The sequence below is a fragment of the Salvelinus fontinalis genome, chromosome 10, assembly GCF_029448725.1.
Source record: "Salvelinus fontinalis isolate EN_2023a chromosome 10, ASM2944872v1, whole genome shotgun sequence".
Classification (NCBI taxonomy): Eukaryota; Metazoa; Chordata; class Actinopteri; order Salmoniformes; family Salmonidae; genus Salvelinus; species Salvelinus fontinalis.
This window is the reverse complement of record NC_074674.1, coordinates 16464117-16478293: the sequence shown is the minus strand read 5'-3', so window position 1 is coordinate 16478293 and position 14177 is coordinate 16464117. Positions and strand designations below refer to the sequence as shown.

At 43.7% G+C, this 14177-nt stretch overlaps 1 protein-coding gene across 1 annotated transcript in view; it reads right to left on the bottom strand.

Moving 5' to 3' along the window:
• The window catches only part of LOC129863707 (rho guanine nucleotide exchange factor 28-like), a 91371-nt gene extending 77509 nt beyond the window's left edge, over nucleotides 1–13862 (bottom strand). Inside the window, exons 1-2 of the mRNA XM_055935896.1 lie at nucleotides 13505–13862; nucleotides 2384–2427 (exon numbers count right to left, since the gene is read on the bottom strand). Of these exons, the coding sequence (XP_055791871.1) occupies nucleotides 2384–2416 (33 nt within the window). The 5' untranslated portion in view covers nucleotides 2417–2427; nucleotides 13505–13862. The remainder of the gene's footprint in view (nucleotides 1–2383; nucleotides 2428–13504) is intronic.
• Between the last annotated feature and the right edge of the window lie 315 nt (nucleotides 13863–14177).

Genomic DNA, 14177 nt, shown 5'->3' with positions numbered 1-14177 from the left:
AGGCAGGCAGCTTTTCTCAGCCAGTCGAAATCATGAATCAGCATCATTTTTATGGATATATACAAAGAAATATCAATTTAAAAAAACTGGTAAAACGAAACGAAATGCAGCTAGTTTGCAGTCTTTCTAGCTTCAGTTTGAAGTGATTGTGTAGCTGTGTTGTTGGCTGTGTTGTTGGCTGTGTTGTTGGCTAGCTCCTCTGAACAACAGTGTCCTGACGAGAGAGCCAGGTGAAATCGTGCATCATTAGCTCATTTTTATGGATGTATGCAAATAAATGTCACTAGAAAACAGCATAAACAAATGCAGATGCAGATACTTTTTTGTTATTCTGGCTGTTTGACATGACTGTAAGTTAGCTAGCTAGTAAGCAAGGGATAAGAACATTGCCAGCCTGTATGGAAATAGAACTTTTAGGACAAACAACTGGGTTCCATCCATAGATACAGAACAAAAAGACTTAACGACTGGGTCGTGTCTCTGGCAACCGGACCCGATAGAACGAACGACCAGCCGGCTTGGGTAGCAACCCTAGATTTGTGTCGGGACCATATCTTGTGGAAGGATGAAATGGCATGAATAAATTCATCAAAATAACGTTTTTAATGAAAATATGCAAATCATTATTTGAATATGTTGTATAAAAGTGCTAATGCCCTTGAAGCCGGTGTTTGGAGGATATATTGGCTCGACTTCACCTCGGGCCGCACAACACCCGTGGCAATATATCCACCCAACACCGGCTTCTCTGGCATTATCACTTAAATAGAATCCCTCACATTCTCCTCTTCTAGCGCAAATCACCAGCGGCCTGCCAGTCGTCTACCAGGTAATCTCTCATAGCCAGCCAACAAACGCACTGCCAGATCACCTCACACACACACACACACACTTCATCTCATTCAAACTCAGTAAATCGCAGTCTGAAGGTTCCACACACAGCACAAACCACCCCTTCAGACCAGACACAGGCAGTTACACAGTGAGAACTTCTATCAATACTACCGTTTGTTCATTGTACCGATTGTGGACGTTCTGGTGTGGTGAGAGGCAACGCTCTATGTTGTCTTTGTGCAGGACCGCTACACCAAAACACTTTTGCAGGCCAGTTATAATAACACTCTTTAAAATTAGTGAAATATAGCACAGCCTACATCCACAAAGCCGAGCATTTAAGTCTGGCTCTCATTCAGAGGTGAGAGGAGCCGTGCTGCAGAGGCAAAGCTACGACCTCAGGGTGGAGACTACACTTCATCTTGTAACACAGATGTATAGGTTCAACCTTTACGGTACATTTTTGGCCATACAGACATACACCAGTGAGAGTTTAGTCAACTCTAGTAAGAGTAAGTGAGTGTCTGTGAGTACTTTCAAAGTAACAGCGAGTACTGTACTGTTGTAAAAATGTCACGGCTCACTAGAGAATTTAAGTTTTGCAACCAGAGATAACGGTCTAAACAAAGAGAGAAAACTAGGATATGAATCATGAATGTTACGTGTTCCATGACTGCTTATTGCGGCCAGATTTACAGACCAAACAGGCGACCAGGCTCTCAATAACAGAAAGAAAACGTCTTCAGGTCAACTCTGAAACACTGCTAAAAACAAACTGATACTCTACTCTCGCTCTGTCCTCCAGATATCTGGCAAACCTTCAGTGCCTGGCCGGACGGCCGGCTGGCCCACCCACCCAGGATTCTACCACACAGGAGAAGAGAGAAATAGAGAAAAGGGCAGTGGGAGAGTGAGGGGAAGAGAGAGAGTAAGAGAGAGATAGAGAGTAAGAGAGCGAGTCATTACACATTTAATGAAAATAAATGAGAAGCTTTAAAATGACCTTCTGAAAACCCACTCCTAATTCACCTCAAATAGAAAACACATGTACTGACCTTTAGAATAAACATATAGCCACTCAGGTCTGGGCCTACCTGCTCAGAACCAATAAACAATACATTCATCTTTTATAGTTCTCATTCTCTCTTTTACTGGGCCCTATTTCCTTACCACTTGAGCACACTATTTATCAAACACACACATGCCGTCTCTCTCTCACACACACACACACAAGTATGTATAAAATAATGGGCTTTTAGTGGTCTCGGTAGGCCTTGTCCATCTGGAGAACAGGCCGGATGTGAAGGTTTCTATCCCAGGGGAGTGTAACACACCAGGGTTAGATTTCACCTGCAGCCCAACCTCAACACAACGCCAGTCAGTCAACCACCAACCGGAGGGAGAAACAGGAAACGGAGAGAGAGAGAGGAAATGGAGAGAGGGAAAATGAAAGGGCATAGAGAGAGAGAGGTAGCTGAGGAGAAACATTACAGGTAGTCACACACATGTAGGACACACACACACAGAGAGAGTGAACAACAGTACTTACATATAGAGGCACGTCTCCTCTGTTCAACTCCATGTTCTGAGCATCTGATGAACCAATAAGAAGAAAGGTGACACGGTCATATATATTATTACAACCATAGTACAACTGTAATAACCAATAGGTAACAATAACCCTGCATACATCTGATTAACACACTGGTATCATCAAAACAATGTTCAGCATGCCAGGAAAATATATCCCAGATTTTGTCCAAACTCCTCTCTACAGTAATTCCAGTACTGAAGCAGTTTATTAAATTGGGCAGTCAGAGCTACAGCATCCACAAGGCTCTACTCTACGTGTGAGACACAACCTAATCTTCTCTCCACCCTGGTATGGTCGGAACATGAGGTCTTCTATGAAACACCGTTATCCTTTCATTATTATCCCATCTCTCCTTCCATTCCTCCCCGTCCCTTCATATTTGGCTTTTTTACTCCATGGGAAAGAGCGATCCAATCTGTCTGTCGGTGTCTAGAATACATGTATTTCACCTTAACTTTCCCAGAATTAGAGAATCAGCTAACGTTGGAAGGCTTTAGTGTGCAGTCGGTCTTTGCAGGATACATTATTTGCTGTGTTTCGCTTTCTATTTTGTGGCAGGTTGCAGGAATGGAGGACACTGCTGAAAGTGTAACTTTAGCCACCTGCATACACCTGATCCGGTCTGAATACACGCTCAGCTGTTTGTGTGTGTGAATACTGCATGACTTCAAAGTGAAAGAGAGATGCTGTCAGCCCTATAGAGGTATAGCTCAGTCTAGACAAGGGAATGATGAGAAACAACTATCATAGAGGAAAGCAACCAAGAAATCTTCCTCGTCTTATGAGTTACATTTTCCACTGTCGTTACATGATAAAAGTCCCTCAAATGACATCAAAACCCAGAGATTTTGACAGGTGATTACTCAGTGGTGTGCTGGAGGGATGTCACAGGAAATGAATTTCACTGTCCTTTTCACTGACGGTTGCTAATGTAGTCAGATGTATCCTTGTCAATAGATAAGGTGCCTGATGCCACGGGCTGGGGCGTGATTTTCATGATCCTGTAACAGGTATTGCTATTATCTGGTATTGTCACTCCGGATATTATCATTCTATAATGGTGTTATCACTCTCATGGCTGCGGGGTCAGAAAAAAAACTTTGGAACTATGGATAGAAAATGGAACTTTTGTAATATGGGTGCAGCGTAACAGTTTGTGTGTGTAGGGTCTCTGTTTATGTGTGTCACTGTCTGATATAGAATAACCTGCATGTTCTCTTTCAAATATTTTTTCCGGTATCTCACTATGGGATATCGTTGGACAAGGCTATCACTACGCAAGGTCCAATCACACAACATCTTTCAAAGTCAGACAGGTCGAGTGGCGAATGAGGAGAGACCCTACTCATTATCAGTTCCCCACGCCCCGCGCTCTGGTCACTCTCGCGCTCTATAAGCTTTACTCAGCACGACTTGATCCTTGTCTTCCTGCTTCACTGTTCTCAGGCGAACTGCAGAGTTATGGAACCTGCTACCCCTACTCAAGGAGAACCGAGCACAGCACCTGCCACAGCACCGGCACACCCCTGCCCCGGCACCGGCTAGCCATGTGGGGCTATGATAGCTGGAAAGGATACACACTTCGTGTATCACCTGCTTGGGGGAAGAACATGCACTGACGGCTCTCGCTCACCCGGTGTCCTGCGTGCATTGTAAGGAGTTGCCGAGGACCGGCCTCAAACGGAGACTGCGTAAAGCTGCCCCTCCTCGAGGCTCCTCTTCCTCATAGCCTTCGGGCGAGGAGGAAACTCCACAACCCCAGACCTCCTGAGCTCCCTCCCTGAACTTCCACCCGCTGTTTGACGAACACACCGCGGGGGAGAGGGAGCTCGTTATCGAAGAGGATGATGATGACAGCATTAGTTGTCTCTTCTCTGATGAAGACAATCGGGAAGAGGAACTCCAAGCCCAGGGCTCGAGGCCTTCCAGTGCCCTAAGCGGAGCATTGAAACACAAGAAGAAGTACTGGCTTATTGATGTTTGCAAGCGGGCTGCAGCCAAACTCAATATTGGGTGGAATGCACCTGAGGGGTGCGGCAATGCCGAGAGGGACTGATTTGATGAGAAGAGAATCCCCTCTCGCACAATGCCGGGGAAGCAACTCCTCCCGATGGTCCCAGCCTGTTTGGCGGAAGCCAAACGTAACTAGGAAAAGCTCCTGTACAGCAATGCCCTGACTAGGGAGTTTGCAGCTTTGGACATGCAGGGCATGGAGGTGCTGGGTTTCAGCAAGCCTCCGGTTGTGGAGCAATCCTTGGACAACCACCACAACCCCAGCTGTGTCTACTCTGACCAGCATTTCCCTTCCTGGAAAGATGGAAAGCTTCTCAGTCTCAATCCAGAAGGTCTACGAGTCTGTGGCACTTTCAGTATGGACTGAGTTTGCCAACGACACTGCTATACTAATTTCAGATGTATATACTGTTTTCTATTCTACTGTATTTTAGTCAATACCATTGCTCGTCCTAATACTGATATATTTCTTAACTTCATTCTTTTACTTCTAGATTTATGTGTATTGTTGTGAATTGTTAGATATTACTGCACTGTTGGAGCTAGGAACACAAGCATTTTGCTACATCCACAATAAATGTGTATGTGACCAATAAAATTTGATTTAATACCACATCCCTACTGATGGCCTACCAGGTCGGAGCAGTTACAGGAGAGGGCAACCTCCTATGCATCGAGACGGCTAACCATGATCTCTGGGAGGAAATCTGTGTTGTCGCATATACAGTTGAAGTCAGAAGTTTACATACACTTAGGTTGGAGTCATTAAAACTTATCAACCACTCCACAAATTTCTTGTTAACAAAATATAGTTTTGGCAAGTCGGCAAGAACATCTACTTTGTGCATGACGATCAATCAAGTTTATTTTATATAGCTCCTCGTACATCAGCTAATATCTCGAAGTGCTGTACAGAAACCCAGCCTAAAACCCCAAACAGCAAGCAATGCAGGTGTAGAAGCACGGTGGCTAGGAAAAACTCCCTAGAAAGGCCAAAACTTTTCTAAAGGTAACCTTTCTACAAGTAATTTTTCCAACAATTGTTTACAGATAGATTATTTCACTGTATCACAATTCCAGTGGGTCAGAAGTTTACATAAACTAAGTTGACTGTGCCTTTAAACAGCTTGGAAAATTCCAGAAATTTATGTGATGGCTTTAAAAGCTTCTAACAGGCTAATTGACATATTTTGAGTCAATTGGAGGTGTACCTGTGGATGTATTTCAAGGCCTACCTTCAAACTCTGTGCCTCTTTGCTTGACATTATGGGAAAATCAGCCAAGACCTCAGAAACAAATTGTAGACCTCCACAAGTCTGGTTCATCCTTGGAAGCAATTTCCAAATGGCTGAAGGTACCACGTTCATCTGTACAAACAATAGTACGCAAGTATAAACACCATGGGACCACGCAGCCGGCATACCGCTCAGGAAGGAGACGTGTTCTGTCTCCTAGAGATGAACGTACTTTGGTGCGAAAAGTGCAAATCAATCCCAGAACAACAGCAAAAGACCTTGTGAAGATGCTGGAGGAAACAGGTACACAAGTATCTATATCCACAGTAAAACGAATCCTATATCGACATAACCTGAAAGGCCGCTCAGCAAGGAAGAAGACACTGCTCCAAAACTGCCATTAAAAAAGCCAGACTACGGTTTGCAACTGCACATGGGGACAAAGATCGTACTTTTTGGGGAAATGTCCTCTCCAAAAATAAAACTGTTTGGCCCTAATGACCATCGTTATGTTTGGAGGAAAAAGGGGGACGCTTGCGAGCTGAAGAACACCATCCCAACCGTGAAGCACGGGGGTGGCAGCATCATGTTGTGGGGGTGCTTTGCTGCAGGAGGGACTGGTGCACTTCACAAAATAGATGGCATCATGAGGAGGAAAATTAAGGGGATATACTGAAGTAACATTTCAAGACATCAGTCAGAAAGTTAAAGCTTGGTCGCAAATGGGTCTTCCAAATGAACAATGACCCCAAGCAGACTTCCAAAGTTGTGGCAAATGGCTTAAGGACAACAAAGTCAAGGTATTGTAGTGGCCATTACAAATCCCTGACCTCAATCCTATAGAAAATTTGTGGGCAGAACTGAAAAAGCGTGTGCGAGCAAGTAGGCCTACAAAACCTGATTCAGTTACACCAGCTCTGTCAGGAGGAATGGGCCAAAATTCACCCAACTTATTGTGGGAAGCTTGCGGAAGGCTACCCGAAACGTTTGACCCAAGTTAAACAATTTAAAGGCTATGCTACCAAATACTAATTGAGTGTATGTAAACTTCTGACCCACTGGGAATGTGATGAAAGAAATAAAAGCTGAAATAAATCATTCTCTCTACTATTATTCTGACATTTCACATTTTTTTAAGACAATTTTTACTAGGATTAAATGTCAGGAATTGTGAAAAACTGAATTCAAATGTAGTTGGCTAAGGTGTATGTAAACTTCCGACTTCAACTGTATAAAAACCTCTGTGTCTCCAGAGGCGGCATTTAAAGCCGTGGGTGCACTATGAGCCTTGCGGTGGTTGGGGAGAGAGCCCTCTGGCTGAATTTGTTCAGCCTATCAGACAAGGAGAAGGCAAACTTCCTCAATGCTCCTGTTGAGCCCAAAGAACTGTTTGGGCGGGCGGCAGGCCACCGCCATGCGGCAGAGGTGCGAACTTCACAAGGAGGAGGGCGAAGCCTTCAACTTCGCCTTGCCTCACATTCCTAGGAACCGTGGAACCCAAGCAAGAAGACAGCATGGCTTCGTGGCAGGGAGAGGGCAGTACACTGGTGCTAGGGCCACTAAAACCCCTGTGACGCTGCAGACTGCGAGCCCCCAGTCAAGACCCAATAACAGAGGCAGCCAGTGGGGGAAGTGGTCCTTTGTTGCACCTGCAACGAGGCCCCGCCCCATTGATTCCCTTGGAGCGAAGAAGAGGTCAGTCCCCAGGGGCAGAGAGGGGCAGTCAATAGTTCACATCATGTTCTGGCCTGTACCCTCTTGGGCTGAACGCAGACTTTGCTCCCCCAACAAAACGGGGGAGAGGCACATTTGCGCTCCAAGAGCCCTATCCCCCGTGCAGCGGCTCATTCCTATGTTTCCACCCGCAGGGAAGATGGAGGGAGTTCACTCAACTCTAGGTCTGGGATGATAAACCGAAAATTCATCGACACAGACCATACCGATCACTTATCGCAGGCATTTTGCCGATATCGTTCATTACGGTAAGTAGCCTAAACTAGAGAAATGTGAAGCAGCAAATGAAATAAGTTTGAAAAATAACTTGTGGGCAACTCGCTACAAGAGCAGTGAACTGGCACACATGCACAGTCCAGCCCTGGGTCCTGTCCACAGTCACAAAGGGGTAGACACTGCAGTTTGCTATGAAACCACCCGCTTTCAACGCTCCATTTTGGACCTACGGGTCCTCAACAGCTATCTGAGAAAGTTCATATTCCTTATGCTCAACGTGCTGTCTCGCTCTATTCGTCGAGGTGACTGTTTCACCACAGTTTACCTGCAGGGCGCTTATTTTCACATTAGCATTCTGCCAGGTTTCTCGGGTTCGCCTTCCAGGGCACGGCCTACGAGTACCTTGCGGTCTCCTTCGGGCTTGCATTAGACACCCAGACGTTCAGCAAGTGTGTGAAAGCGGCTCTGGCATCCTGGTTCAAGATCAACCAGAAAAAGAGCTGTTTGGTGCCCACTCAGAGACTAGAAAGAACACCTGGGTGTCAAACTGGATTCTATCTCTTACATTTACATTTTAGTCATTTAGCAGACGCTCTTATCCAGAGCGACTTACAGTAGAGTGCATACATTTTATTACATTTTTTACATACTGAGACAAGGATATCCCTACCGGCCAATCCCTCCCTAACCCCTAACCCGGACGACGCTATGCCAATTGTGCGTCGCCCCACGGACCTCCCGGTTGCGGCCGGCTGCGACAGAGCCTGGGCATGAACCCAGAGACTCTGGTGGCACAGCTAGCACTGCGATGCAGTGCCCTAGACCACTGCGCCACCCGGGAGACATCCCAGATCTCTTCTGGACCACACTATCGGTCAGCCGCATCACGTCATTCCATCAGTGTTTTGCCCTGTTCAGAACATGTCTCAGAGTGCTGGGGTTGATGGCTTCCACCATTTCAGTACTACCACTGGGACTACTGAGGATGAGAGACTTCCAGCATTGGGTCTCTGCCCAGTGCCTGTGTACTTTGTCACCTACATCGAAAGATAAAGGTGACCACAGTCTGTCTCTCGGTCCTCCGCCACTGGAGGAGCCCCTTCATCTTCGTTACAGGCACTCTCCTAGGGGTAGTGTCAGTGAGGTGTTGACGACAGAAGCAACACTCACGGGATGGGGCCCAGTTCACGAGGGAAGAGCGGTACATCATGGTCAGGACAGACAATACGACTGTGATAGCATACATCAACCGCCAGGGTGGCTCTCACTCTCTGCATTTACATAGAGACTGGCTGTCAAGATTATTCTGTGGAACAGAGCACAACTCCTCTCATTACGCGTGACTGATGTCCCGGGAGTACTGAATGTAGGAGCGGACTTGTTGTCCAGAGGGAACATGGGTATTGGAGGCTCGATGCCCAAGTGCTGAACCAGATCTGGGATAGATACGGTCGAGTCACCATAGATCTCTTCACATAGTATAAAGACACACACTGCCCGCTGTTCTTTGCCCTGGCAGGAGCTGCACCACTAGGGGTGGACACTCTGGCACACCCTTGGCCAAGGGTGCTGCTCTACGCTTTTCCTCATTTCTGCCTAATACTCCCTACTCCAGCTTTATTCCTTCACACTGGTTAATCTTGATAGCCCCTCTAGGTTAAATGCACACAATAATATGATTATTGTAGATAGTCAGATCAATATAATAGTTTGTTTAAAACGTTTGCATGCTTTGCAACAAGAATGATTTTCCCTAATAATCCTGTTTATATGGACACTTGTGGTGCGGGGGTCAGCTGTTTGTTCACCTGCAAGACATGCTTAATTCTGCAGGAGTTTATAAGGCTATGTGAGAGGTTATAGACCTACAGTCAGTGTCCAGATTTTAGTTTCTATTTAACCCATCTGACCAGTAAGGCTACAGGTCAAGCCTATTTGAAATCCATCTTGTGACTGTCAAAATGGTATAGTGTTTCACAATCATCACACTGCTATCATCCTCTTTCACCACTTCACCAAATCTTTTCAAAACATTACTTTTCTGGCCCTCCCTTCTCTTTACTTACTCTTTACTCTCCGTTTCACAGCTTTTCTCTTAATGAATTAAACTCCGACATTATCTTTTTTGCCTCCATTAATAGATGTTAACTTGTTTTACTCGTTCCCAAAAGCATTTGGTGATTGGTGTGTAGGATTATTTGATGCGCGTACAGTTAGGCCCTATAGCCTAGAATTACGCACTAATGCCAGATATCCTAAAATAATATTTCATGACCCTAAACCTACCCGCCCTGCGGATATAACCACAGTGACTGTGGGTTATGAATCAACCTGCGCATCACTAATGGACACATCTGAAATCAGGCTAACGGATGGGACTTAAAGCTGCAATATGTAACTTTTTAGGTGACCTGACCAAATTCACATAGAAATGTGAGCTATATATCTGTCATTCTCATTGAAAGCAAGTCTAAGAAGCGGTAGATCTGTTCTATATGCAATATTTCTATGCTTCCCTTAAGTTTATTTTTTAGTCTTTAGTTTGTACACCAGCTTCAAACAGCTAAAAATACAATATTTTTGGTTATGGAAATTATATTTCACGGCGGTTTAGATGGTACAATGATTCTCTATACTATGCTTGCTACGGCGGCAGGTAGCTTAGTGGTTAGAGTGTTGGGCCAGTAACCAAAAGGTTGCTGGATCGAATCCCTGAGCTGACAAGGTAAAAATCTGACGTCCTGCCCCTGGCCATCATCGTAAATAAGAATTTGTTCTTAACTGACTTGCCTAGTTTAAAAAAAAGTTTGTTTGGTCACAAACTGAAATTAGGCGAATTATTCTAATTTTAGCAACCAGGCAAAGATGGAAATTTCTGCATAGTCCCTATTTAAATAAACACAGAAAATCTCCAGTCTAAATAAATGTTTGCAAAGCCTATTTGATTCTGAGATCGTACATATAAAGTCTGTATGTGAAAACTATACATTTTTCCGCACTTTCTTCACTCACACAAAGGAGGGAGGCTTGCACTACCATTGCTGGCACATGCACATATCAAATACACTGCTACAACACAAATTAAGCTGTTTACATGTCTTACTAATTAAAAAGATTGAAACAACTGCTTTTCTGGGCAATCAGTGTATGCTTACTTTGATTTTGAATTGACACCGATTAAGATTAGCAGAGTAAAGTGTTCACATGACAAATGCCACACTCGGCCTACAGCCATAATCAGTATAAAATTTGATTATTAGCGCTCATGTAAACATATTCAGTGTGACTTTGTCTTCGTGTTTCTTGGATATTTACATTGGACAACAACCTAGCATGTGAAGGAAACAATGTTAGTTTGAGTTGGAAAGAACTGCTAGCGAAGAGACATTGAAGATTCTCATCTTTTCTATTATTTTTTCAGGCACCACGGGAGAGCCCCGTTACCCCGGTAACTGCACACCATTAACTGCAAAGCAGGATACCCTGGCAGAATTATATAATGTCATGTGGAATTGTATCAATCGGGTGGTATTTTGTACATTCAGTACACGAAAAAAACTAATGCAAAAAAACTGTCTCTAGAGGTACGCAAATTAAATTAAAGGGCAACTATACCCTCCAAAATGTGATTTTTATTTTCTTCCCAGACCTCAAATGTCGTCTCCTGATGTGGTTTAAGGGTTGTTGTGGACTTAGAAAACAACAAATTCAGATGTTCTATTAAAATAAGTGTTTTTTTTTATGAAAACCTGAAGAAAATCTGGGGGAAATCCAAAATCTGGAAAAACAAAACTGAGACACCGTATTTGTTGTTGGTGTTATTATGGCAAATAAATGCATTGGCTGGTAATAATTATAAGTGGCAGGTAATGAGTGGCTGGTAGATTTTTTTAATCTACCTGCCACAGTGGTTCGTGGACCAAAAAGGTTGTTTTTAGGCCTTCATAACCATGTTGTGGGTTGCTCCAAAACCACTCACAGGCATTTGTTTACACCTTGTTCAGTTATGTTACGTCATTAGCTAGCTAGCTAACAACCTGGTTACTTTACCAGTATATCTAAACATTTGGGGGCACAGAAATAAGGAAATAGCTTTTTCAAAAGATCAATGATCATATAAATTAATTAATGACCTCTCTTGCTATATCTCAATTTAAAAAATATGTATATTCTGTTGAACCTAGATTGTTTGTTGTGCTTTAAACTTTTTTTACGTTGGGAAAATATTCATTTGGAGCCCTGCATACCTTGAAAAAGCCTCAGGTGTTGTGCCCTGCATCACCTTGAAAAAGCCTCAGGTGTTGTGACGTCCTCCTAACCCTGACCGCTCTACTCTTCAGTGCGTCTGCGTGTAAGAAACCTGATTTTGGCCCCTAGCCAGACACGGGGCCTGAGGAGACTAGCTTATGTGAACAATGACTAACCAGTCACTCTCTACACAATAGAGAACAAACACGTCAAAACCAGAAGGAACACAAGCTTTGACATCTGGTCATGTACCCAAATATTTTAAAATGTCAATATCCTGAGAGGGTTCTGTCACATGACATCACCCACGTCAACTGTACATTACCTGAACCGGTGAATCTTGATTTCGCCATACCGTTTGGTAATTCCAAAATGTAGCAGCTCATTGTCTTTGGTGCATTTGGCAGAGGTGTGGTTGTGAGATAGAAATGATTCTCAGGAACATCTAGCTAAATGCTCATGGATGTGTTGATTCATGGCCCCTGAGAAAGGGATGCAAGCTGGAATGATGACAATGTAACACAGCTGCCAAGACAAGCACATTGTGAGTCCTCAGTCAAGGAAACAAACTCATTCTGCTCCAGTAAGGGCTGATACGCAGGTGAACCAAGATAGGAAAACGACTAGACACGGCTTTTTCAACCTGATTTATGATGCTATTAAAGTTGCAGACAGTATAACCTATTAAAACGTTGTCATCCTGACAAGTGCTCCATTATCGTCACGTCACAAGCTGGTATGAAAATATGATTGATTTTATGGTTGTGGAAACGTTATCTGTTGTATGTTATTAAGGAGCAGGTTTCAATAGAATATGGTTCTTACTTTTCTCTCCGGTGAACCAGAGATAATGTGGAAAATAACCTTCTCGTGCCAGGTCACCAACACAATATAATTTGTCACTTAAAAGAAAAGAAAAAACGTTTTGGTTCCACTTCCAGGTAGAAAGAACCCTTTTTGGGTTCCATGTAGTACCCTCGGTGAAAAGGGTTTTTACATTGAAACCAAAAAGGGTTCTACCTGGAACCAAACGGGTTCTACCTGGGACCAAAAAGGGTTCTTCAAAGGGTTCTCCTATGGCGACAGACAAAGAGCCCTTTTAGGTTCTTGATAGCACCTTTTTTTCCTAAGTGTACAAGAAAGTGAAACAGCTCTATACGCAATGCATCATCAACACTCTCACTAAAACATAGATCCTTATCCAAGACCTTATGGAACAAATGACCTCCCTCTAACAATACATTAGGAACTAACACTGCAGCACATTTTGTCATTGTATTGCATTTGTCACAAAGTGTTAAACAAAAACATGGCTGGACCCAAGTGTCTAGAAAGAAAAGCTCTGGGTGTCAGTGGCAAATAATTGCAAAGGTATGGAAGAAACCTTGAGAGGAACTGTTCTCTAGAGAGCCCAAGCTCAGCAGTACACCGTGTTATACGTATTTATAACGCATTGTAACATCATCAACTGCCTGCAGTCAGCTAGCCTATGCCAATGTACTATTGGAAGAGCGTTGGCACACAACTGCTTGAATATTGAGTGGGGATATATATTACAAATTGTCAGTCTATATTTTTTTTGCTAGACTAGATGCAAAGCGCTACATTGTGTTGTCGGATTTGACTTTACCTGAGTCGTCCGCGCTCTGTTCGCTAGACTTGTTGAAAGCGCTTCCTGTGTAGAAAGTTGAGCGATCACTTTCCAACGTCCTATCTATCTCCTAAAAGTCTTAACGTTTACTAATTCCCCCAATAGGCAATAGTAAAAACGAGCAATAACACGACAGTTTGCAAATCTATTCCGTAAAGTCTTCAGTTCGGTACGAAGAGTGTAGGCAAACTTTATTTTTGGAGAACTGGGTTTCCCTAAGCACCGCTGCCAGGTTCGTTCTGCCGGCCCTCTCCTCCACGGTGCGTGGTGGTCCAGCCCCTCCTCCATCAGTGACAACCCAGTCATTAATGATGTACTATATGTAGAAATAAGTTCCATGCTTTATGTGCTAATAACACAAAAATCATGGCGCATCGAACTCCATCAATGTCACGCCCCTTCTGAATCATTTAACGCATTTAACGCGGTGCTCTCGGGGTTTGCTGCTGATTAGGACGTAGCATTTTTTTTTTACCCTTAAGACAACACAAGGGTTAAATGAGATTTATATATTTCATTTTCAACAAATTAGCAAAAATGTCTAAAAACATGTTTTCACTTTGTCATTAAGGGTTTGTGATTTACAAACAAACAAAAATTACAGTGACATTCTCGGATAAGAAATGAACAATAATCTAGTATTTTCTGTGTT